This window comes from Paroedura picta, chromosome 4 (assembly GCF_049243985.1).
Source record: "Paroedura picta isolate Pp20150507F chromosome 4, Ppicta_v3.0, whole genome shotgun sequence".
In the NCBI taxonomy this organism is placed as follows: Eukaryota; Metazoa; Chordata; class Lepidosauria; order Squamata; family Gekkonidae; genus Paroedura; species Paroedura picta.
In genome coordinates, this window is record NC_135372.1 from 133,397,909 (window position 1) to 133,419,941 (window position 22,033).

At 47.2% G+C, this 22,033-nt stretch overlaps 1 protein-coding gene and 1 long non-coding RNA gene across 2 annotated transcripts in view; one reads left to right on the forward strand and one right to left on the reverse strand.

Moving 5' to 3' along the window:
- Positions 1-10,914: 10,914 nt before the first annotated feature.
- LOC143836425 (uncharacterized) lies at positions 10,915-19,695 on the reverse strand. Its single transcript, XR_013230603.1, has 3 exons — positions 19,363-19,695; positions 13,624-13,689; positions 10,915-12,842 (listed from the first exon to the last, which is right to left on the reverse strand). It is a non-coding gene; the product is annotated as an uncharacterized LOC143836425 (long non-coding RNA).
- A 78-nt stretch (positions 19,696-19,773) lies between these two features.
- The window catches only part of VAPB (VAMP associated protein B and C), a 60,697-nt gene continuing 58,437 nt past the window's right edge, over positions 19,774-22,033 (forward strand). The window contains exon 1 of the mRNA XM_077335714.1: positions 19,774-20,058. Coding sequence (XP_077191829.1) covers positions 20,001-20,058 — 58 coding nt within the window. The 5' untranslated portion in view covers positions 19,774-20,000. The remainder of the gene's footprint in view (positions 20,059-22,033) is intronic.

Here is a 22,033-nt window from a genome sequence, read left to right on the forward strand (position 1 = left end):
TCCAAATCCTTTGGCTTAAATGTGAAAAAGTGCAACACAACAACATGATGGGAAAGTACACTGGGGTTTTTGCAACTTAATTGTGACTATATTGAAGAATGGGCCTTTCTGTTAATGCTGAGACACAGCTAAATTAATGTCCATTCTGCCCACATTAAACCGAAGAAATTGTACCATGGGTTGTTTGCTTAATCAAACATGCAAGCATATGACTTGAGTCACAAGAATAATATAGTTTGGACTTGGAGGAACACTTCTGCTAATTGAAGGAAAGTGATTTTTTGCCAGCCCCCCTCCTCATGGTATTTGGGGGTGGGGGTCCCTGTCTCCCAGGAGGACAGTTGAGGGGGCATTAGGAGCTAAACTAGCGGAGTGGAGGAAATCTTGTTCTACTGATAGGAATCTCTGCTGTTAATAGAAATTGTCCACGGAATCCAAACCATCGTTTCTATCAGTGTATTAAGTGTGTTTGAATAATAATCTAATTTGAACATCAGAGTAAAAAATCAATAAACATTGAGAGGGAGCAAGCTATCCAGGAATATTATGAAGGGAGCTAGTGCTGTTCAAAATCCTCAGAACACGCATGAAAGATAGGTAGTGCTTTCATTAAACTAGTAAGCAATAGGAAACAGGAAGGAGCTGCATGCACTCTGGACTCAAACTTCAAAATGAACCAGGCATTGAGCTGGGAAGGTAGTATCAGAATAACATTCCAGTAAGGCCAGATGCTTTTAAAAACAGACACATACTGCAATGGTGAATATAAAATATGGACTGATTAGGGAGTGGTACTTGAAAGAGAGGCTTCAGGTTGCTTCGGGGATGCCAGAACATGGGCTGTTGATGTGATGATGCAATACGGAAAGGCAATGCCATATAAGGTTGCATAAACAAGAGCAACTCAGCCAATCAGAACAGTGATTGAACTGGTTGGTTATTGGCATTGGGTCTGATCTTACCTAGAGTTCCATCTTCCGTTGTTGGTGTTGCAATTCCAGAAGTAAGTTGACAGGGTGGAGGCGAATTCAGAAAAGACCTATAGAGGTGACCTTCTAAAAGGCAGGATCTGCGAAAGAACTGGGTATATTTAATTCGGAAAAGGGCCCCGCTCATGGGAATTGTAGTCCATGGACATCTGGAGGGCCGCAGTTTGAATATCCTTGGTCTAGACTCTGACCCAGGGTCCCACCAGTGCATATATGTGAATGTTCTTCTGTGCCTTGGGTTAGTTCTGTCTCCAGTTGGTTGACCTGGGGAGCAGACCTTGTCTCCGTGGCACGGCCTGCCTTCCTCCACAAATCCCAGCCGTTGGTGCCATCCATCGGCCACCCGTGATTTTACTTCCTTAACCAGAAGAAACGCCTTCCTTAGCAAGGGGTTCTTGAGAAAACTTGAGCGGTCATTCCCAGGAATGCTTCAGGGTATTATTTTTGCAGTATACGTTTGAACTATGTCACTTTAAAAGTCCACTCCAATTTATAGCTTGGTGCAGAAAGCGACTTGATAATGGTTGCAGCAGGAACATAATAATGGTTACAGCTTCCAAAAAAATTTTTTAAAACACTCCTTCCTTCTTAAAAGCATTGTCTAGCACACCTAAAAAGTAGAAGGGTCACAGTTCGCTGGAACTGCCGCCTGCTCAATCTCCGCTGAAAACATTCTACACCAAGCGGTGCTGGGGACAGAGTCTTGCTCCATTTGGTAAATGCCAACTGCTACCCACTTCAACCAGCTCAGTTTCTTGTAAAGGTTTTGCAAGGGCCGTCTGACCGCCGTAGGATCAATGGCCTTTTCTGTGCAACGCCTACCCTACAGAACAATTTCCTCGGAGTCAAATGTAAAAAAGAGCCTCCCCTTCCGTTTTGTAATTTACAGGCTCTGGATTGGAATTCTGTGAGCCTGCAATTGTCTACACTGGTCACTCTTTTTTTGTTTTTGAGCTAATAAATTATGTCGCGCTCGGAAGCCTATGGGTCACGCTTGGCTTTTAGAGAAAGCAAGTTTGATTTTAGTCCCTGTATGCTGAAACTGTGCTTGATGTATTTGCATTTGTCAACTGTGGGAGTGATACAATTCTTTTAAAAAAAAATTTCAAACCCAGATTAGTTTCAGTGAGGCTTGCACAGGTAAAACTGCAACGGATCAGGCCCTTTCCATGAAATCTAACCTGATTTAGTGGTAATGCATTAACCGTGAATTGCCAAGTGTATGAAAGTCTGACAGCTTTATTTTTTTTTCCTTAATGTTCTTGGGCTGGACCTAAGATGATCTGAACAGTATATCTGTATTGTTGATATGTAAAGGCTGTTGGGGTGGGAGGGGGAGGGTGGCGAAATACGAAAGAAAATCTAAACTTTTAATCTCACGGCATTTGTAAGGGGGATGCTATTTCTTTTTTGTAGTTTGATTTTGTTAGAATCAAGGATTCTTTAACATGTTAAGCAGCCTTGGTTACAGCTTAAACAAATGTACTCTTCATAAGAATATGCTAACTTACATGCTGGATGTATTGTGCTAAGTTAAGGTGTAAATGATTTAATAAATTGCTCTGTTTGTAACATGTGCTGCTTTGATTCCCTTGTACAAGTTTTGGGTAGCTGGTTCGGAAAGGGGTTCCCATTTTTTTATGAGTGCAATCATTTTTTTGCGTGCTCCATTCAAAATGGCTTATGTTCTACTTTATATTTTAAAACAACATTCTCAAGGACCAATGGTCAAACTCAGTTACCCTAGTATTGATTTGTCTTGCCTTAGCAACATTTACACCATGATCTGGTTAGCTCGGGCTCTGAACCATTTGAACCAAACCTCTGGACAGTTTTTTGTGAAGAAGAAGTGTTGGTTCTTATATGCCGCTTCTCCCTACCCGAAGGAGGCTCAAAGCGCCTTACAGTCACCTTCCTTTTCCTCTCCCCACAACAGACACGCTGTGAGGGAGGTGAGGCTGAGAGAGCTCTGATATTATTGCTTGGTCATAACAGCTTTAGCAGTGCTGTGGTGAGCCCAAGGTCACCCAGCTGGCTGCATGTGGGGGAGCACAGAATCGAACCTGGCATGCCAGATTAGAAGTCCTCACTCCTAACCACTGCACCAAACTGGCTCCGCATCAAAATTTGCAAAAGTTCTTCAGTTCCTGAACATTACTTGGCGAACCACGAAGAAGCCAACAATGAACTTTAGCCTAGTTACAGAAAAGGAGACTCCCTTCCCCGTTGGAGATTTTGGGGCTATTTCTCCCACCCATTGCTCCTATGCTTCTGGGAGGGGCTTCATACTCTTCCATCTTTGCTGCCACTGGAGAAGAAGACTTCTCTGTTGGGTCCTTGTTTTTCTGTCAAAGGAAAGAAAACGTCATTTAAGAAATGCTCCTCTTGTTCAACAAACATGACGAGCCCATGAAGAGCACTCCCTTTGTTTTTGTGGGCGACAGCCGTAACCTTAGGCAGCTGCACCTCCTGACTTAAAGCCGCTTTATGGGGAATGGCGCTCTCTACATTGGCAAACCCAGCAGCAAAAGCATCTGGTCCACTACAACAGCTGGTTTCCTTGGTTCCCCAACTGGTCTCCCACCATGTTTTTTGCCCTCTGTTGGTAGTATTGATCCACTTGGTTCCAAGTTCGAACTTGATGTCCTGGTGGTAAAGAAAATGATTGCCACTTTCTGGTTGATCCTATAGTTATTAGGGATTGGCTATAATTCTACGTCCTGTCCTGGTTCAAGTCTTTACCAGGCAAAGAAAACAGCCTGCTTCTCTCTGGAATGTGTTTTTTTATGAGTTCTCTCACAAAACCAAAGTTTATTTTACAACTGAGATAATCCCTCTCAAGGCTAGAGAAATGGAAGAAGAGTGTGTCACTACTGTTTATGTAAACAATTGGAGGTTGGCGGGGAAAGCATGCGAGCAGATTTTTGGACCTGACAGCAGCTCCCGGAAGGCTGGCGTAAGGGCTGTAGGGTGTTCCCGGGAGGTGGAGTGGGGAGGTAGAGACCCCAGGCTATTGGCGCATCCTTCAAGGGCATCATGTTTTCCCACCTCCAAGGGAAAGGTATTTAATATAATGTAATCCTATTGTTCTCCACACAGATTTGGGAACTCCCCTGTGTCTATATTTCTTCAGTAGTAGAAATATAAAAAAAGTTTCTCTCAGTGTGATTCATTGGGGCTGGGCAGAAGAGCCCTAATTTGGCCATCAAACGTGAGCCGCAGTTGACTTATGGTGACGCTAAGTTTTTTGAATAAGAGATGTTGAGAGGTCACTTGCCATAGCTGCCTTTTACAAAGCAACCCTGGTCTCCCATCCAAGTGTTAACCAGGGCTGACTCTGCTTAGCTACTGAAATCTGACAAGATTAGGCTGAGCTGGGTCACCCTGTCATACTTTATCTAGGGCGGTGGTCCCCAACCTTTTTATCACCAGGGATCGGTTAATGCTTGACAATTTTACTGAGGCCCGAGGGTGGGGGGGGCAGTCTTTTGCCGAGGGATGTCGCCGCCGCCGGTTGAGCCCCTGCTCCATTTTCCCACCGGCGCCCCTGACTTCCCGTCGCCTGCTAGAGGGCGCTGCCAGCAGGGGGAGCCCCAGCCATGGCGGCCGCTGGAGAGCACCAAAGGTGAGCCGGTGGCAGCAGCAGGAAGGAGGACAAGGAGCTGTGGCCCGGTACCGACTGATCCACGGTCTGGTACCAGTCCCCGGACCAGGGGTTGGGGACCGCTGGTCTAGGGCACCAGAAATCCTTGGGCCAAGCGTGGAACAACACATTGCTGACTTCTGAGCTTGATGTAAAAATCTTCCATCTCAGCTACCTCTGCCTTCTCTGCTAACTCTTGTTACTATAACATCTTTCACTTACGCTTCCATGCGCTGGTGGCTACATTAGAGAAACCAGCCTGTGTTTTGAAGGGGCCACTTTCAGAAATCAAAGGCTTTCACTCCCACTGCTTGGAGAAGTTTAGAGTCCCCCAACTTCACCCGTATTTGTAAGTATTGCATTAACTTAACTTTTTGAACTAGCTTTTGATTACTGGGGACTAAGCATCGGGGATTTAAAGGTGTAATCTAGTTTTAGGAAATATTGGTCTGAATGAGTTTTATGTCCCATTCATAGCATTGTAGAGTTGGAAGGAACCTCCAGGGTTATCTAGTGCACCCCCTTTAAAAAAATCCCCAGAATTCCTGTCCATTTTACATGGCCAAAACTTTTAGGATGGGCTGGACCATTATCATCTAAACAAAACTTACACGTTAAAAGAATTTCTCCTTCATCGTAGGGTGTCTTTTTTGGAAAAAATAAATAAATTAAAATGAAGGCTTAAAAAAAAAAAAAAGATGAATGACTGCTGGCAGACTCAGCAGCAGTGTATTTTCAGAACCTGCTGTTAAGCAACTGGAAACATATTAAATTAATGCTAGCAAAAGGTGCCAAATGGTTAGTTAAACTGCATTCTGCCTTGGTTATTATCACTCTTCAAAATGTTCCATTAATATTTCATTCTGGAGGGGAAAGAAAACACCACTATGATCCTCTCCACCAGTAGAATAAGGTCTTTGAGACCCAAATATCTATTGTACCCAGTAAAGTGTGACCCTTTCAGATTTCTTTCGTTGCTGAAGGACATGGCATCCTTGCGGCCATCAGATCTAAAATGGCAGCTTAAATTCCACCACCACCACCACCCCCCCCCCCGTCTCCTTGTAATTGCTTTTGCCGTCAGGAGACGGAGGGACCTGTATGAAGATGTCAGTGATTCACACAGGGATTCTGTCTGTGGCGTGCCATTCTTTATGGCTTCTGCCAGCGGAAACATTCTTTACAGCCCAAGGATTTTGGAATGCTGGGCTCACGCTGTGATTTCCTTGCCTGGAAAGGCCTGTGAGCGATTCCATTTCCTTTTCTCCCGCACATAGCATGATATAGAATACCAAGGAATGTCATGAAAGCAGGAAATTGGGAACCTGCTGAGTTTCACAGGATCAGAGGACACTGGCTAAGGACACGATGACAACTGTGGCTGTCTGTCACAGCCCAAAGAAACGGGAATTGGGTGACTGTTTAGAAGGTTAAGAAGAAGAGCTGGTTTTCATACCCAGCTTCAATGACCGAGGGAGGCTCCAAGTGGCTTACAGTTGCCTTCCCCTCCTCTCTCCACAACAGACACCCTGTGAGGTAGGAGGGCTGTGAGAGAGCTCTGACAGAACTGCTCTGTGAGAACAGCTCTAACAGACTGGGACTGGCCCAAGGTCACACTGATGGCTGCATGTGGAGTGGGGAATCAAACCTGGATTTCTAGATCGGAGGACACCATGTTTAACCACTATACCTACACTTTTTAAAAAACAAATCTAGTGTAGGAGTCCATGGACAAGATTACAGAAGGGGGCGCTGGCCACACAAGCATATACCAGTGGGAATTTTTGAGGGCTGGTAGCAGGCAACAATAAAATGGCTGACATGGGGAGGGGGGGACCAATCACAAAACAGGTGCCATGAGGGTTGAGGTGAACCACAAAATGATGGGAATTCCAGATAAGTGTTGACCCGGAGATGACCCCTTCTGAAGCACCACCCATTCCACCGAAATGTCAGTAGTCCAAGGCTGGTTCTTTAGCTGAGATAAGGAGCAAGTGGATGTTGAGAAACACACTGGGAGGCAGCATGCTAGAGCTCACGGCTTAGACCAGGGGTAGTCAAACTGCGGCCCTCCAGATGTCCATGGACTACAATTCCCAGGAGCCCCTGCCAGCATTCGCTGGCAGGGGCTCCTGGGAATTGTAGTCCATGGACATCTGGAGGGCCGCAGTTTGACTACCCCTGGCTTAGACAATAACCATCTGAAAGAGTTCAGACAATACAGTTTGACTTACAAAATGGATATGCCCAGCATGGTGGATATGCCCAGCATGGTGTGGTGGTTAAAGAACAGTGGACTCTCTGGAGAACCAGGGTTGATTCCCTGCTCCTCCACATGCAGCCAGCAGGGTGACTTTTTGGCCAGTTACAGTTCTCTTGGGACTGTTCTCACAGAGCTCTATTAGAGCTCTCTCAGCCCCACCTAGAAGAAGACTTGGTTCTTATATGCCACCTTTCTCTGCCAGATGACCCAGGAGGTCCCTTCCAACTCTGATTCTATGACTTTCAAGGAAGGGGGAAAGGAAATAGCAAGGGAGAGGGAAATTCACCTACTAGTCATTGTGGGCTCTTGCTTGTAATACTATAAAAGAAGCATATCTAAAACCAGTGAAGAAGAAGAAGAAGAAGAAGAAGAAGAAGAAGAAGAAGAAGAAGAAGAAGAAGAAGAAGAAGAAGAAGAAGAAGAAGAAGAAGAAGAAGAAGAAGAAGAAGAAGAAGAAGAAGAAGAAGAAGAAGAAGAAGAAGAAGAAGAAGAAGAAGAAGAAGAAGAAGAAGAAGAAGAAGAAGAAGAAGAAGAAGAAGAAGAAGAAGAAGAAGAAGAAGAAGAAGAAGAAGAAGAAGAAGAAGAAGAAGAAGAAGAAGAAGAAGAAGAAGAAGAAGAAGAAGAAGAAGAAGAAGAAGAAGAAGAAGAAGAAGAAGAAGAAGAAGAAGAAGAAGAAGAAGAAGAAGAAGAAGAAGAATTGTTAATTGTCATGGTTTTAAACGTATACCGAGTTTGTTGTGCTGGGAACGGAAGCATAGAAATGTAACAAACAAATAAATATGGGGAAATAGGAATATTTAGTGGAGGCCACCCAAGCCAGCCAGAGCTACAAGACTGCGACCCACCTACTCATGTGTCTGCAGAAATAGACATTTCTCTTTCATGAATTGGGATTGGGTATGGTTGGGTGTGTAAGAGCTGGTGTGCACTGACAGAGGAATATTTGGGTCCTATGTGAGGGGTTCTTCATCCAAATGGTCACACCGGGGCAGTGAACAAATTCTAAGACCTTTTTATTGTGCCACGGCTAAAGAATCTTCCCTAAGTGAAAAAGCAGTCATCAATTTATACTCTGGCTTTTGTCATCTTTACCTCCTCTCTGTTCCCACCAGTTCCATGGCGTGGCGACTTGATACCACCAATTATCTGTGGTAATTGGTGAGCGGCTGGAGAATATGGGACTCAGCAGGTTTGATGACGCTAAGGATCCCTAGGTCTCAATGGAAGACCCCCCCACCCCGCCCGGCGAAAGATCCGTAAGGGAAGAAAGGGGAACGTGACTGCAATAAATATTAATCTAAATGAAGTCGCTGCAGTAGATACACTCGGAGGGCTGAGCCATGTAATAGGTGCATTCCACTTAGCAATGTACATCTATCATTCCCTGGGATTGTTTCATTGCCAGCCGTCTAAAATAAAGATGCCGCAGAGCTGCCAGCTGAGCAGACGAGACTCGGCCTGCCTGATCTTGTCCCCTGAACTTGAATTGTGGAAACCACCACTCAGCATTTCTACCTGCTACTCAGGGTTGCCAGCCTCCAGGAGGGGCCCGGAGATCTTGTGGAATGACAACAGATCTCCAGCCTACAGAGATCAAGTTTCAATTCAATACCTTTATTAACGTAGTTAAAACAATCAAACTAGATCGTAAAACAAAGTAAAGTGAATCAAAATTCAAACTTGGTGATATTTGAAAAGAAGAAGAAGAGTTGGTTCTTATATGCCGTTTTTCTCTCCCCAAAGGAGGCTCAAAGTGGCTTACAGTTGCCTTCCTTTTCCTCTCCCCACAACAGACACCCTGTGAGGGAGGTGAGGCTGAGAGATCCCTGATATTACTGAAGAAGAAGAGTTGGTTCTTATATGCCGCTTTTCTCTACCCAAAGGAGGCTCAAAGCGACTTACAGCCGCCTTCCCTTTCCTCTCCCCACAACAGACACCCTGTGAGGGAGGCAAGGCTGAGAGAGCTCTGTGAGAACAGCTCTAACAGGACTGTGAGAACAGCTCTAACCCATCTGACTGCATGTGGGTGGAGCAGGGAATCAAACATGGCTCTCCAGATTAGAAGTTGGCGCTCCTAACCACTACCCCAGGCTTGAGGGACAAGTACAATAATAAAGAGTCCATCCTCTAAAGCAGCTGTTTTCTCCAGGCGAACTGGTCTCTTGGAGATGAACAGTAATAACGGGAGATACCAGGAAGTGGTGAGCTGGCCACACCTCCCTGCCACGCCCCCTGGAAGTGAGAGGAACCCTAAATGGCCAGGGCTCCTCCCCTTCCCACCCTACTACAGGCCCATAATTGGGGACTTTGGGAGGGGGCGGGTCCACCTGCCCAAATAAGGGTAGAATTCTTTTTCATTTAAAACCTCTTTTCCCCCTGAGAGGTGGGAACGGCAGGCACAGGGTGGGAGGGCTCTCCCCAGCCGCCATTTTCAAAAATCAGACAACATGATACCATTGAGGGGGCTTTAGTACAGGGTTGCCATGGCTGGGAATCCCTGCTCTATTCTCTGACCAAGAGGCCCTAAAGCCTTGCTGACAAGACTCACATAGCCGCCTGGTTTGAAATTCCGTGTTTATGACCCTGTGAACAGAGGCAGCCAAATCCTTTACTTCAAAGTAGACGAGAGGCTTCCGTGCTTGAGAAGACAGGCAGTGGGCAGAAGGGCAAGATCTCAGCTAACTGCTGTCAGCAATCTATTTTCCCATTATTCTCTTAATGTAGACAGTTGCATGTTTATTGTGGCCAAATGTTTCCCTGCAATTCCATATAAAGTGAACACAAACAAATCCAAATTGCTGGGTTTTCCCCGTTGATCTCTGGAACCTGCACAGGAAAGCTCGTGCCCTGAATGAAACGTGGTTGGTCTTAAAGGTGCCACTGGGCTCTAAATTTGTTCTGATCCTTCCTAAGGCACATGTTGCTGGCCCGAGAAATATGCTGTGTCAGCAGCAACTCTACAAGCATACGTTTCCCAGAGACCACCCCATCAATATAGCCCTCTGCCTTGAGGGTGACAGGCCCAAACCAAAGGAAAAGTCAGAAGAAATATTTCCTGTCAATGACTTTATTAAGCCTCTATTTGTTCCGTGGGGAGCCGTCAGGCATTCTTTCGGGTTCCTTTTTCTGTTCAGGAGAAAGCATGCTGTTCTGTGATCTCAGCAGCCTGCAGAACAAGACAAATGTTCTGAGCTCGCCCTGCAAAGCAAGTCACTTTGACCCTTTATGCACTGGGAACTTCAGTGCTCCAGCTCCCGTGCAGGAGCACAAATCAGGGGTGGATGAGGCACACCGGGCCAAATGCTCCCCCATGTGGGTGCGGGAAGAGGCGGGGCAACCTGCCAGGACTGAAACTCCAGCCTGCAGCCTGGCATGAAACCTCCAATGCATAAACGGTCTTCCAGGGTTGCAGAAGACCATCTCCGTGCCAAGAAGAGCAAGAAGAGATTAATAGAATCATAGAATCAAAGAGCTGGAAGGGACCTCCTGGGTCATCTAGACCAAACCCCTGCACTATGCAAGACACTCACAACCCTATCGCTCATCCACTGTCACCTGCCACCCCCTTGAACCTTCAGAGAACCAGCCTCTCCGTCAGATGGCTATCCAGCCTCTGTTTAAAAATGTCCAAAGATGGAGAACTCACCACCTCCCGAGGAAGCCTGTTCCACTGAGAAAACGCTCTAACTGTCAGGATGTTCAGGATGTTTAGACGGAATTTCTTTTGAATTAATTTCATTCTATTGGTTTTGGTCCGTCCCTCTGGGGCAAGAGAAAACAACTCTGCTCCATCCTCCATATGGCACCCTTTTAAATACTTGAAGGTGGTTATCAGATCCCCTCTCAGTCGCCTCCTCTCCAGGCTAAACAGACCAAGCTCCCATTCAGGTTCGACAGTGCTTAAAATGCTCGTGTTTCTCGTAGTTATTTATTTTATTTCTATTAAAAAGGACATAAAAATTACAACATATAGGAAAAAGAACATGGGGGTATAAACACACTACAACCCCACCCCCCATAACATCCTCCAATAGGGAAATGGCAAGAGGGGAGTCATAACCCCTGCCGAAGATGATCCTGACGTACCACTGCTTAGCACCAAGGGAGGGGCCTTGATCAGATCTTCTACTCAGACCCCGGCCTCAAGCATAGACCTGGTGGAAGAGCTCCATCTTGCAGGCCCTGCAGAATGGAGAAAGCTCCCTCAGGGCCCACAATTCCTCCGGGAGCTCATTCCACCAGGTAGGGGCCTTGACCGAAAAGGCATACTTCTCTGGGACTGGGAACAACCAGCAAATTAAGACACCACTATGTATTTTTAAAAGAGCCTCTTTTTTTTTTAAGAGCCTCTTGTGGCGCAGAATGGTAAGGCAGCAGACATGCAGTCTGAAAGCTTTGCCCATGAGGCTGGGAGTTCGATCTCAGCAGCTGGCTCAAGGTTGACTGAGCCTTCCATCCTTCCGAGGTCGGTAAAAGGAGTACCCAGCTTGCTGGGGGGTAAACGGTAATGACTGGGGAAGGCACTGGCAAACCACCCCGTATTGAGTCTGCCATGAAAACACTGGATGGCGTCACCCCAAGGGTCAGACATGACCCAGTGCTTGCACAGGGGATACCTTTACCTTATGTATTTTTAATTTCAAGGAAGATGTTGGTTGGCTGCCTCTGTTTTGCCGCTCAAAGTGGTTTCCATATGGAATGCTATTCCGTGAAGCACCATTTTAAAAGCAAACACCACCCCATGGGGAAAAGCAGTCTCAGAGCCTAGTGCAAGGAAACTACCATGAAAGGTCCTCCAAAACATTTAAAATTATGTTTTGTGATTTTGTTTCTCTCAAACAGCACACATCTCCCCCTCCAAAATAAAACAAAGTAGACAAAACAGAATAAAGAAAGCAAAGTCAAACTTCAAATTTTACAAAGCAAACAAAATATTACAAAGTTTACAAAATAAACAAACTATTTAAGCCCTTGCACAGTACAAGGTAACTGCGTGTAGCCAGTTTTAATCATTAACTAATTACTTCTCCACTCAAGTCGCTTTCTCAACCCTTAAAATAGGCTGACTACTCTTTGAGCAAAATGATGTGGCTGCAACAAAGGTCAATAGTCTAAACAATTATTTCACTTCAATCCACCAGTCTCCAGCTGAGAGTCTAAATCCATGGCACTGGGGACCTTTTTGGTTCATGCCAATTTTTATTAGAAAGGGGGCATGGCCAGGGGAGGCTACTTGTCCAGCAGGGCTTCTGATTAGTACAGGAGATCTGATTGGCTGTTAAGGTCAGGAAATACCTGGAGAATGTTACGTATGTGAATGCCATACTGCCAATGCCAACAACTATGCTAATGAGGGATCGCAATTCAGCCAATCAGAGACTATTGAACCAATAGACCAATGCACTATGCCCATTAAGGTTCTCTAGCAGCCTTCTTCAAGTGTACATAAATCGTTGGCTTGTTCCAAGTTACCTGTTAGGGTCTCCCCCATCCCCAACAAAATATAAGATAACCCTTTGACATTTCTTAATATTGGCCTCCAAAATATAAACTCTTCCAATAATACTGACTTGGCCCATCAAAGCCGGTATTGTCCACGGAGCCTTTGCAGTGACTCTCCAAGGTCTCACGCGAAGGTTTTTCACATAACTTTCTTCCAGATGGTTTCACTGGAGATACCGGAGATTGAACCTGGGACCTTCTGTATGAAAGGCAGTCACTGAGCCAAAGCCCCTCCTCATCTACAACCTCATATTTTATACTGGAGATGCCGGGACTGGAACGGGAGCCTTCTGTTTGCCAAGCAGATGCTTCTCCACTGAGTCAGAGTCTCTGTGTAAGAACTACTTTATGACATTAGGGGCTGGGTTGAAGGTGTGTGATCTTGCTAAAGCACATCAGGTATAAGGCCTATACCGGAGGCCTTCTCGAAATGCATTTACACCACCTTGATCGAAAAAAGATAGAATGCAAATTAAGTCCAGAAACACGATTGGTTTCGTTAGAAAAGCTGTCCTACCTCACCTCACCAACCCCTGCCCGGTCAGGCTCTCTTACAAAGAAAATGTTGGCTTTCATGCAGAGCAAGGCACATCTTGTTTTTACAATCTACATTTTGGGAAGAGCTGTTTAAAACGGCAGGCTTATCTTTGCAGCAGCTTAATCGCACCTGGCTATTTTTTCAGTCTACTTTTGCAGAACATTATTTAAAACTTCAGGCTTGTCTTGGATGGGACCCTGTAATTAAACCCAGTTGTACCAGCCTGTCACGTGCAAATCGCATTAAGAATCTGGTTTTGCAACTGTTCCTCTGCAAGTTCCAAGTAGGTTGGAAGAATAACTGGGTGTGATTAAGCTGCTGTCAAATGAAAAAAAATATTTAAAAGAAAAAGGAGCAGGGTGTTTCCTATTGTAACTGGTACTTTCCACGCACTTTATTCGCAAAATTATTATACGTATATGTAACTTGCTTTTCTGTTTCTAGATCAAGGGATTTTACAAACTAAACATAACTTTTAAAAAAGCCACTATGGCATCTTGCTGGAGGACGTTTTGCTGGCCATATATGCTCAACCTAACCTAGCTTACAAGGTTGTTGTCAGGATAAAAAGGAGCAGGGGAGAATGCTACAAGTCATTTGGAGTCCTCTTTGGAGAGAGAGGTAGGGCATTAAATTAAGTGGAATAAATAAATAATAAAGAAGAATATGGTAATCAGAGGACACTAACTGGGTTACGCGGAGATATGGGCATTCAAACATGTGGGTCCCAGGCAGTAAAGGTTATAACCAGGACCTGGAATGGAACACAGAAATAAACTGATAAGGCATTGCAGTTGTTTTATAACAGGCCAGATGTGTTTTGGCTGTCCCTACCAGACCAGGCTAACTCAATCTCATCAGATCTCAGACGCTCAGCAAGGTCAGCCCTGGCTAGTATTTGGATGGGAGGCCTCCAAGGAAGTCCTGGGTCATGAAGCAGAGAGAGGCAATGGCAAGCCTTGAGAAACCTGTGGGTTCACCATAAATAAGCTTTGACTTGCTGGCAAAAACCTTTAGCAGATTTTGAACCAGTTGAAATTTCTAGGTTGTCCATTCATTCATTCATTCATTCATTCATTCATTCATTCATTCATTCATTCATTCGATTTTTATACTGCCCTCCCTGAGAGCTCAGGGCAGTTATGAGGCACCCGTTCACTTCCTTCCCTCAGTGGCAAGATTTTCCCTCCATTTTTCTTTCCCTTCTCTGACTGAGCCACCTTAATTATCCGATTTCTCTGTTCCCAAAGAATTCTGGATGTCCACTCTTGTCCACAGTATAATATTTTGGCCCACACACAAAGCATGCCCAACCACAAAGTTACAAGAGAGCAGACCAGTGTTTTCAGGTCTGTTGCATTTGTCAAGAGGATTTATTGTGATATTTGAAGAGAAGAAGAAGAAGAGTTGGTTCTTATATGCTGCTTTTCTCTGCCCGAAGGAGGCTCAAAGCAACTTACATTCGCCTTCCCTTTCCTCTCCCCACAACAGACACCATGTGAGGGAGGTGAGGCTGAGAGAGCCCTGATATTACTGTAGAAGAAGAAGAAGAGTTGGTTCTTATAAGCTGCTTTTCTCTCCCCGAAGGAGACTCAAAGCGGCTTCCATTCGCCTTCCCTTTCCTCTCCCCACAAGAGATGCCCTGTGAGGGAGATGAGGCTGAGAGAGCCCTGATATTGCTGCTTGGTCAGAACAGCTTTATCAGTGCTGTGGGAGCCCAAGGTCACCCAGCTGGTTGCATGTGGAGGAGCAGGGAATCAAACCCAGCTCACCAGATTAGAAATCCACACTCCTAACCACTACACCAAGCTGGCTCTCTCTTCCAAGAAAAGTGGACAAATTCATGGAGAAGGGAGCTATCAATGGCTACTCGCCATGACAGCTTTATATATTTAAATATATATATACTTAGATTTATATCTGCCTTTCCTTGATGATGGCTTGGGGCAGTTTACAACACAATAAATACATTCAAGCATTCATCATAACCAATAAAGCAATGAGGTAGGTGAGGCTGAGAGAGCCCAGATATTGAAGAAGAGTTGGTCCTTATATGCTGCTTTTCTCTACCCGAAGGAGTCTCAAAGCAGTTTACATTCACCTTTCCTTTCCTCTCCCCACAAAAGAAACCCGGTGAGGCTGAGAGAGCCCTGATACTCCTGCTTGGTCAGAACAGCTTTATCGGCGCCATGACAAGCCCAAGGTCACCCAGCTTGGTGCATGTGGGGGAGCACAGAATCGAATCCGGCATGCCAGATTAGAAGTCTGCACTCCCAACCACTACACCAAACTAGCTGGTTAAAAGTGGTAAATCAAATGCAGCTGGCAGAAAGCACTCTTAGCCACTACACCAACCTGCTTTTCAAGCAATCAGCCTGGATCGCTTAACCGGCTTTGCAAAAATTAACTCCCACTTGAAAACTGTTTATCCCTGTGGCCATCACTACATCATTTGGCCACAAATTCCACATTTATAATCACTCTCTGTGTAAAGTAGTATTTCCTGTTGTCCGTCCTGAACCTACTGCCCATCAGATTCATTGGATGCCCTCAATCCATGCACTTCTTATGCTGGGAAAAGAAGTTGGAGCTTTTGGTAAGTTGGAGCTTTTGGCGATGCCTCTAAACCTCTGAAGGAGGCATTTATCAGATAATTGCTTTTGTTGGCTAGAGATTGATGTGGCCAAAGACACACCCGTTTCCAATTTGCCCTTTTAGGAGTGAAGATAGGGGAGCACAGGGAAATGGAACAGCTCCAGATATTCCTGGAGGATACATCTGCTGGGCCGTTTATGCACTGGAGGTCTCATGCTGTGCTGCAGGCTGGAGTTTCAGTCGTGGCAGGTTGCCCCACCACTTCCTGTACCCACATGGGGGAGCAATTGGCCTGGTGCAACTCATCCAACCCCCCAATTGTGCTCCTGCATGGGAGCTAGAGCAGTGAAGTTCTCAGTGCATAAACGGTCCTGTTGAGCCATTTTAATCTGGTTCCAGATGTGGATTGGAAACCAGCAGGTTTAGAGGTGCTAAGCTTTGCCGAAAGTTGGACAGAGAACAGTCACCCCAGTTGATACAGTGAGATCTATCAGTGGCCTTTGATACACTTGGCTGTTGTCTTTTGGAATATGGAGTAGGCCATATAACCAACTCAGATACATATAACTCTGATGGTTAGGCTAGCTTAGTCTCCTCAGAAGCTAGGCAGGTGTCAGTCCAGGTGAGACTGCCAAGGAAGTGCAGGGATGAAACACAGGCAGAAAATAATAAGTAACCCAGTCCTTATCCTTCATTTCAAGGTTGGTAAAGGACCTCACACCCAGCTGGCACAGAGACAACACCGTCAACAGATTTCTCCAGCCAGGTTTCAGTCAAGCGAGCCAGGTCTACCTGTTCTTCGTACAATAACTTAAGTGTTATGGAGATCTTATTTGCCTCCGCACAAGCCTGGAATTGCACAACTCCAAAGCTGAAGTGGAGCAAAACGAGGCAGCCCTCTCCGCCCACGTTTCCACAGATGGGACAGATATTAAGCAAAGAGATAGCACTACGAGCACCATGATTGTCTGGATCTCTCCCCACCCCACCACTTAACCCATCAGTGGACTCCTACACCACACGAATCACAAAAGGAGAGATGTTACACTGCACTGAACAGGAACTGCTGATGTTGTCAGATGAAAGAGGGCACGGAGATGTGATGTCATTCGATAATATCAACCACCAATGAATATCATTGCCTGATCAAGCAAGATAACCCAAGACACATTTTTGAGAACAGAGAATGAAACAAATAATGGAATCGTAGAGTTGGAACCATGCAGGCCATCTAGTCCAACCCCCGGCACAGTGCAGGATCACCCTAAAGCATCCATGAGAATTATCTGTCCTGTCCAACTGCTGCTTGAAGACCGCCAATGAAAGGGAGCTTACCACCTCCTTAGGCAGCCCATTCCACTGCTGAACTACTCTGTGAATCCCTCCCCCTCCCCCACGATAAACTACATGTAGTTTAATGCACGGGTAGTCAACCTGTGGAATTGTAGTCCATGAACATCTGGAGGACCACTGGTTGACTACCCCTGCTTCAAAGCCATTACTGCCGGTCCTATCCTCTGCTGCCCACAAGGACTGCTCCTTCCAAGTGACAGCTTTTCAAATACTTCAAGAGAGCAATCCTGTCCCTTCTCAGCCTCTTCTTTTCCGATCCAAGTAATGCCCATAGCTGACCCTGCCTGTGGCACAGAATGTTATGAAGGAGGAGGAGCAATGTGATTCACATCGTTCTGAAAACATCAGGGTGAGACTCAAAGAGATAGTGACTTTTAGTTTCCATCCTGATGACTCTACCTGCAGATGTTTCAAGCTACTAGATGCACTGCGCACTTTAAAATATTTCAGGACTCGGGGATACAATCAGGGAGCACTTTAATATGAAATGTGAGGCATTTAGTTCACTGATAAGTTTATAGTATACTGGGTGCTACATAGAGCCATTTTCAAATTTGACGGTGCTTGTTTGTGTTCTGTGCTAGGCTTCCTACTTAAGACAGAGTAGGTTCTGTCAGGAGGGATTTGAATTTATACAGATGTGGGATTTAATATCCCACCTTTCTGCCAGTCGGGATCACCATGGTGGCTAGGTGTTACTACAATGGAGACTAAAGAGGCTCCAGACAGGTGCAGGAGGCGGAGAGAAACAGGTTCTGAGTGATGCCCTTGACTGGGACTTTTGAGTGGGTGAGGGTGAGAGAGATGGCAGAACAGATGCCAGAGTAGATGCCAGAGAGATGAGCCACTGTTGCAAAGGAACTTCTTTCTTGCACTTAGCTATTTGGTGATCCCATGATGCTTGCCGCTACACGTTGCAGGATTCGGCCCGTTGTTTTGGGGTTTTTTTGCTCACGGTTTGGTATTCATCTAAGTCTCTGTTGTTATTGGTATTTCTCTCACATGCACACAGTTTTGCATAGACTTACAGGAGCCATTCCCCTGACCTCAACCCATTTTACTTATATAGGGCCCTGATCCATGATCCTGGAGGCAAGAGGGCTGATGACACCCACTTGCACAAATGCAAAAGCAGCAAGGCAGAAAGACATTCAGTTGCAGCTGCCGTGCACCACCCGCAAGGTTGTTTGGCGTCTTGGCTCACCAGCGACCATGCCAACAGAAAATGGTTACGTTTGCCAGCTGAACACATTCACTGTGAAGTTCACAGCGTCTCTAATTAGGGACGTCAATTTTGTGTAAAAAGGCAACTGTTGCAATTAATACCTCTAGCCTAATTTTAATGAGCCATCAGCTGTTGGGAGGGGAAAAAACCCATAATGGGATCCCAGAACTGAAGCCTAGCAGGTCTGCCACCTTTTCCTCTGTATTTTTAACAGCGGCACGATGGGCAGAAACCACATGGGAGCAGCTCCCCCCCAGTTTGGCAATGTGCAATGCAGCCGTGAGAAGAACTTCACCTGTGGAACTGCTGCCTGTGTCACAGCAGTTAAGAAGCAGAGGAGACCCACCAATGACATCAGCCCCCAGCTACTGGAAAGCAACAAGGAAGAAGTGAATGGACTTGAATTTGTGCCTTCATTTTTATCCCTACTGAATTACACATGGACTCATTCTGCACTTGGAGGATAATGCACTTTCAATGTGCTTTTGCAGCTGGATTTTCCTGTGCAGAACAGGAAAATCTACTTCTAAGGTGCATTAACCCAAGGGTAGTCAACTTGTGGCCCTCCATATGTCCATGGACTACAATTCCCAGGAGCCCCTGCCAGCAAATGCTGGCAGGGGCTCATGGGAATTGTAGTCCATGGGCATATGGAGGACCACAGGTTGACTTCCCCTGCATTAACCAATGGGTGCAGAGCTGCCACACACCTGACAATTAACCAACCATCTTCTCATGCAAGATGAGCTGCTGAGAAGGGAATTCTCCAGTGGATACTTCTATTGGCTTTTCTCCCTCCATTGACCCATTCACGAGTCACGCAACTGGGTGCTACTCCGAAAACACCCTTCCCCAGGGATTGTCCGTTCTGAACAATAAAGAAACAGTTCCCAAGCAACACAGCAGAACTCATCTTCCCTTGGAGGAGGATCCATGTCGCACCCCTGCAAGGTTTTTAGCCTTGCCTCCTTCCCCTCACAGCAACAACTTACAGGGCAACAGATTTGTCCACAGGATTGCTGATGTGAAAAGTTCTTATGCGGCAGCCATAGGGAATATCTTTAAGATATGCAAAGCATGGTTGGCCCTGCTTGGTATGCAGATAGGAGGCCAGGCAGAAAGTCTAAGGCTGCCAAACAGAGACAAGCCAAGAATGGCAAACCACCTCTCCTGGCCTGAAAAGGCCTACAGGCATCCTCATGGGTCAACTTGAACTCCACAGCACTTAAACAGATGTGGGATTTTATATCCCACCTTTCTGCCAGTCGGGATCACCATGGTGGCCGGGGATTGCGGCCTTCATAAACTCCACACGCGCGGCCATTCCGCGCACGGTGAATCGGGCACCTGCAGCGCACTTTGGAAGGCGCCGCTCCCGTTCCGCACAGGGAAACCCCCGCCCTGAGAGCGCTTTATCCCAGGTGCGCCACACGCGTCGCGAGCCGGGACCCAAACCGAAGGGGGGCGCCAGCTCCTTCGCCCCGCTGCGCCACTTGGGCACGAGGCGTGCATCCCGGGCGCGCATTGCTCTCCAGCGGCGGCGGCGGCGGACTTTGCGCGCCCGCGGCTCCTTCCGCCGGCCGAAAGGAGGGCTTGCCGCCGCTCCCCTTCCCTTCCCCCTGCTGCTGACGTCAGCTTGCAGCCTCCCTCCCTCCCTCTCGCCGGCCGGCCCTCCCCTTCCCACTGCTGCAGGAGCAGCAGCAGCAGGAGCAGCGTCCTCTTCGCCGCCGCCGCCGCCTGGCGCTGCTGCTCGTGCTCCCGCTGGAGTCCTTGCGAGGGAGGCGAGCGGACGGCAGCCCGGCCCGCCTTCTTGCCCCTCCCAGCGCCGCCGTCTCCCGCCCGGAGGTCGCAGCTTCCCTCGCCGGGTGCCGGAGGAGCGGGCGGGCGGGAACATGGCGAAAGCCGAGCAGGTCCTGTCCCTGGAGCCGCAGCACGAGCTCAAATTCAAAGGTAGGTCGGGTGGGGCGGCCGCCGCCTCCGTCGTGGCCCGCGCGCCTCTCCGCTCCCGCTCTGCTGCAGCCGCCACCGTGCCCAAAAGGGCTCCGCTCCAGCGGCAGCCATTTTCCGGGGCCGACCGCTCGCTGGCTGGCTGGTTGGCCGGCCGTCCTGGGCGCCGCGGCCCTTCGCTGTCCGCCCCACCCCGCGCCCTTCTCGTCAGGCGCGGCGCCGCTGCGGAGCCACCTCTGGGCGGCCGAGGGAGAAGGCGGCGGCGGCGCATTGGCGCTTCTCCTTCGGCGCGGCCTCCTCCTCGGCCCTGGCGGCAGGGAAAGCGGCGCAGTGGGCGCTCCCCTGGGCGCTTCGGGCGCAACCGGCGGGGCTGCCACCCCGACCACCGTGGCCCACTATGCACCCTCGGAGCAGGGGATCTTGTATTGCGCGGGGAAGTGCAGCTGCAAAAGCACGTCGAAAGGGCGTTATCCAGCGTGTGCGGAACAAATAGGCCCTGAGATTGTCGGCGTTTTTCTTTGGAAGCCCCTTGGCTTCCGTAGGGCTGCCTTCCGACTCATTGGATATAATGCACTTTGGATGTTCTTTTGCAACAGGCAGGGTTGTCCTGTGCAGAACAGGAAAATCTGCTTTTAAAAAATCTGCCTTGCCCAACCTGTGTGGAATGATAGGTATGCTTAAGGGGCAATTCCGAGCCGAGGTCGGTTTTTTAAAGGCTGCAGAAGGCTGAAGCTGAAAGTCTGCTTCGGGTCCTGTTGGTGGAATTGCAACATATTTTGCGGATTTGGTGTCAGAATGGAGACTGGTGTTCCCTCTAACTCCCCCCCCCCCTTACTGAGGGTCACAACAGAAATATAACTACTGTCATCTTAAAATGGACATCGCAGGACCTTGTCCACTTCAGATTCCTGCTGAGCACCATTCATGCACATAGCTTAAGAGGGAACACTGGAGGAGATCTCAGAATTGGTGAGGTTCTATCATACTTGGCCTTATGCTTTGGTTTGGCATTTCAACAGTACTACATTGCAAGGTTAATTGTTGATGCTCCAAGGAGCAGAACGTTAAAGGTTTAGCGGAGAGGTACTGGAGTTCTCTCCCGGCCTTGTGGGACACGAGAAAGCTGTCCTTGTGCTCTTTACAGAAACCTCTTAGCTGCTTGCAGACCCTTTAAGTGCATAGACTGTGTGGTTTCAGTTAGTGTGTCAAGAGATTCTGGGACCTTTGGCCTGCTGTGTAACACTATACTTTGGGTGCGGGGAGGGAGAAAGAAGGTAAATATCAGCTATTCTTAGAACACCAGCCAAAGAGAGAAGCCTCTTTATAGACCGATTCAGGGCTTTCTTTTGAGACTCGTGCTTTAGAAATCAAACCGGTGCCCTGAGAGGCAGGGCTGCTGGCAACATAATAAGGTGATATTAGGCAGCACCCAGCAGGTTTATTTATAATGTGTGCATCAGAGGAGTTTCTGCTTTCATTGGTATTGCCAGATACTCAAGTGACATTTGGAGGGCTAAATAATTTGTTTTTGTTTTTTACTTCAGCGAGAGCTACACCGTCAACATAATCCAGTTTAAAGCAGGCTAGGAAATGGAAGTGCATTTAAAATGTGTTTTTTTTTCCTCACTGACTGCTGTGGCCTTGATTTAGCAACAGAGTATTGCGATGCCTTAAGGACTCCTGCATTTATTGTGGCATGGTGTTCTGTGGCCAAGAACTGTTTGATCGCATCATGGTGCAGACCAGCTAAGATGCTGAGCGTGTGTTTGTGTGCATACATTTGATGACATGTGGTCTAGCTGGGTGGGAAGAGAGACTGTTTTGCATGGAGAGTGAAAAATGAGTAACAGATTGACTCATGTGTGCTATCAGCTGAAGTAAACAAGACTTCGGCTGCAGAGGGTCACCCAGCCAGTAGATGGTTCCTGGCGCACCCTCCCTTTATGTGTTGAGGCTCCATTTGCATGACATATGAGAT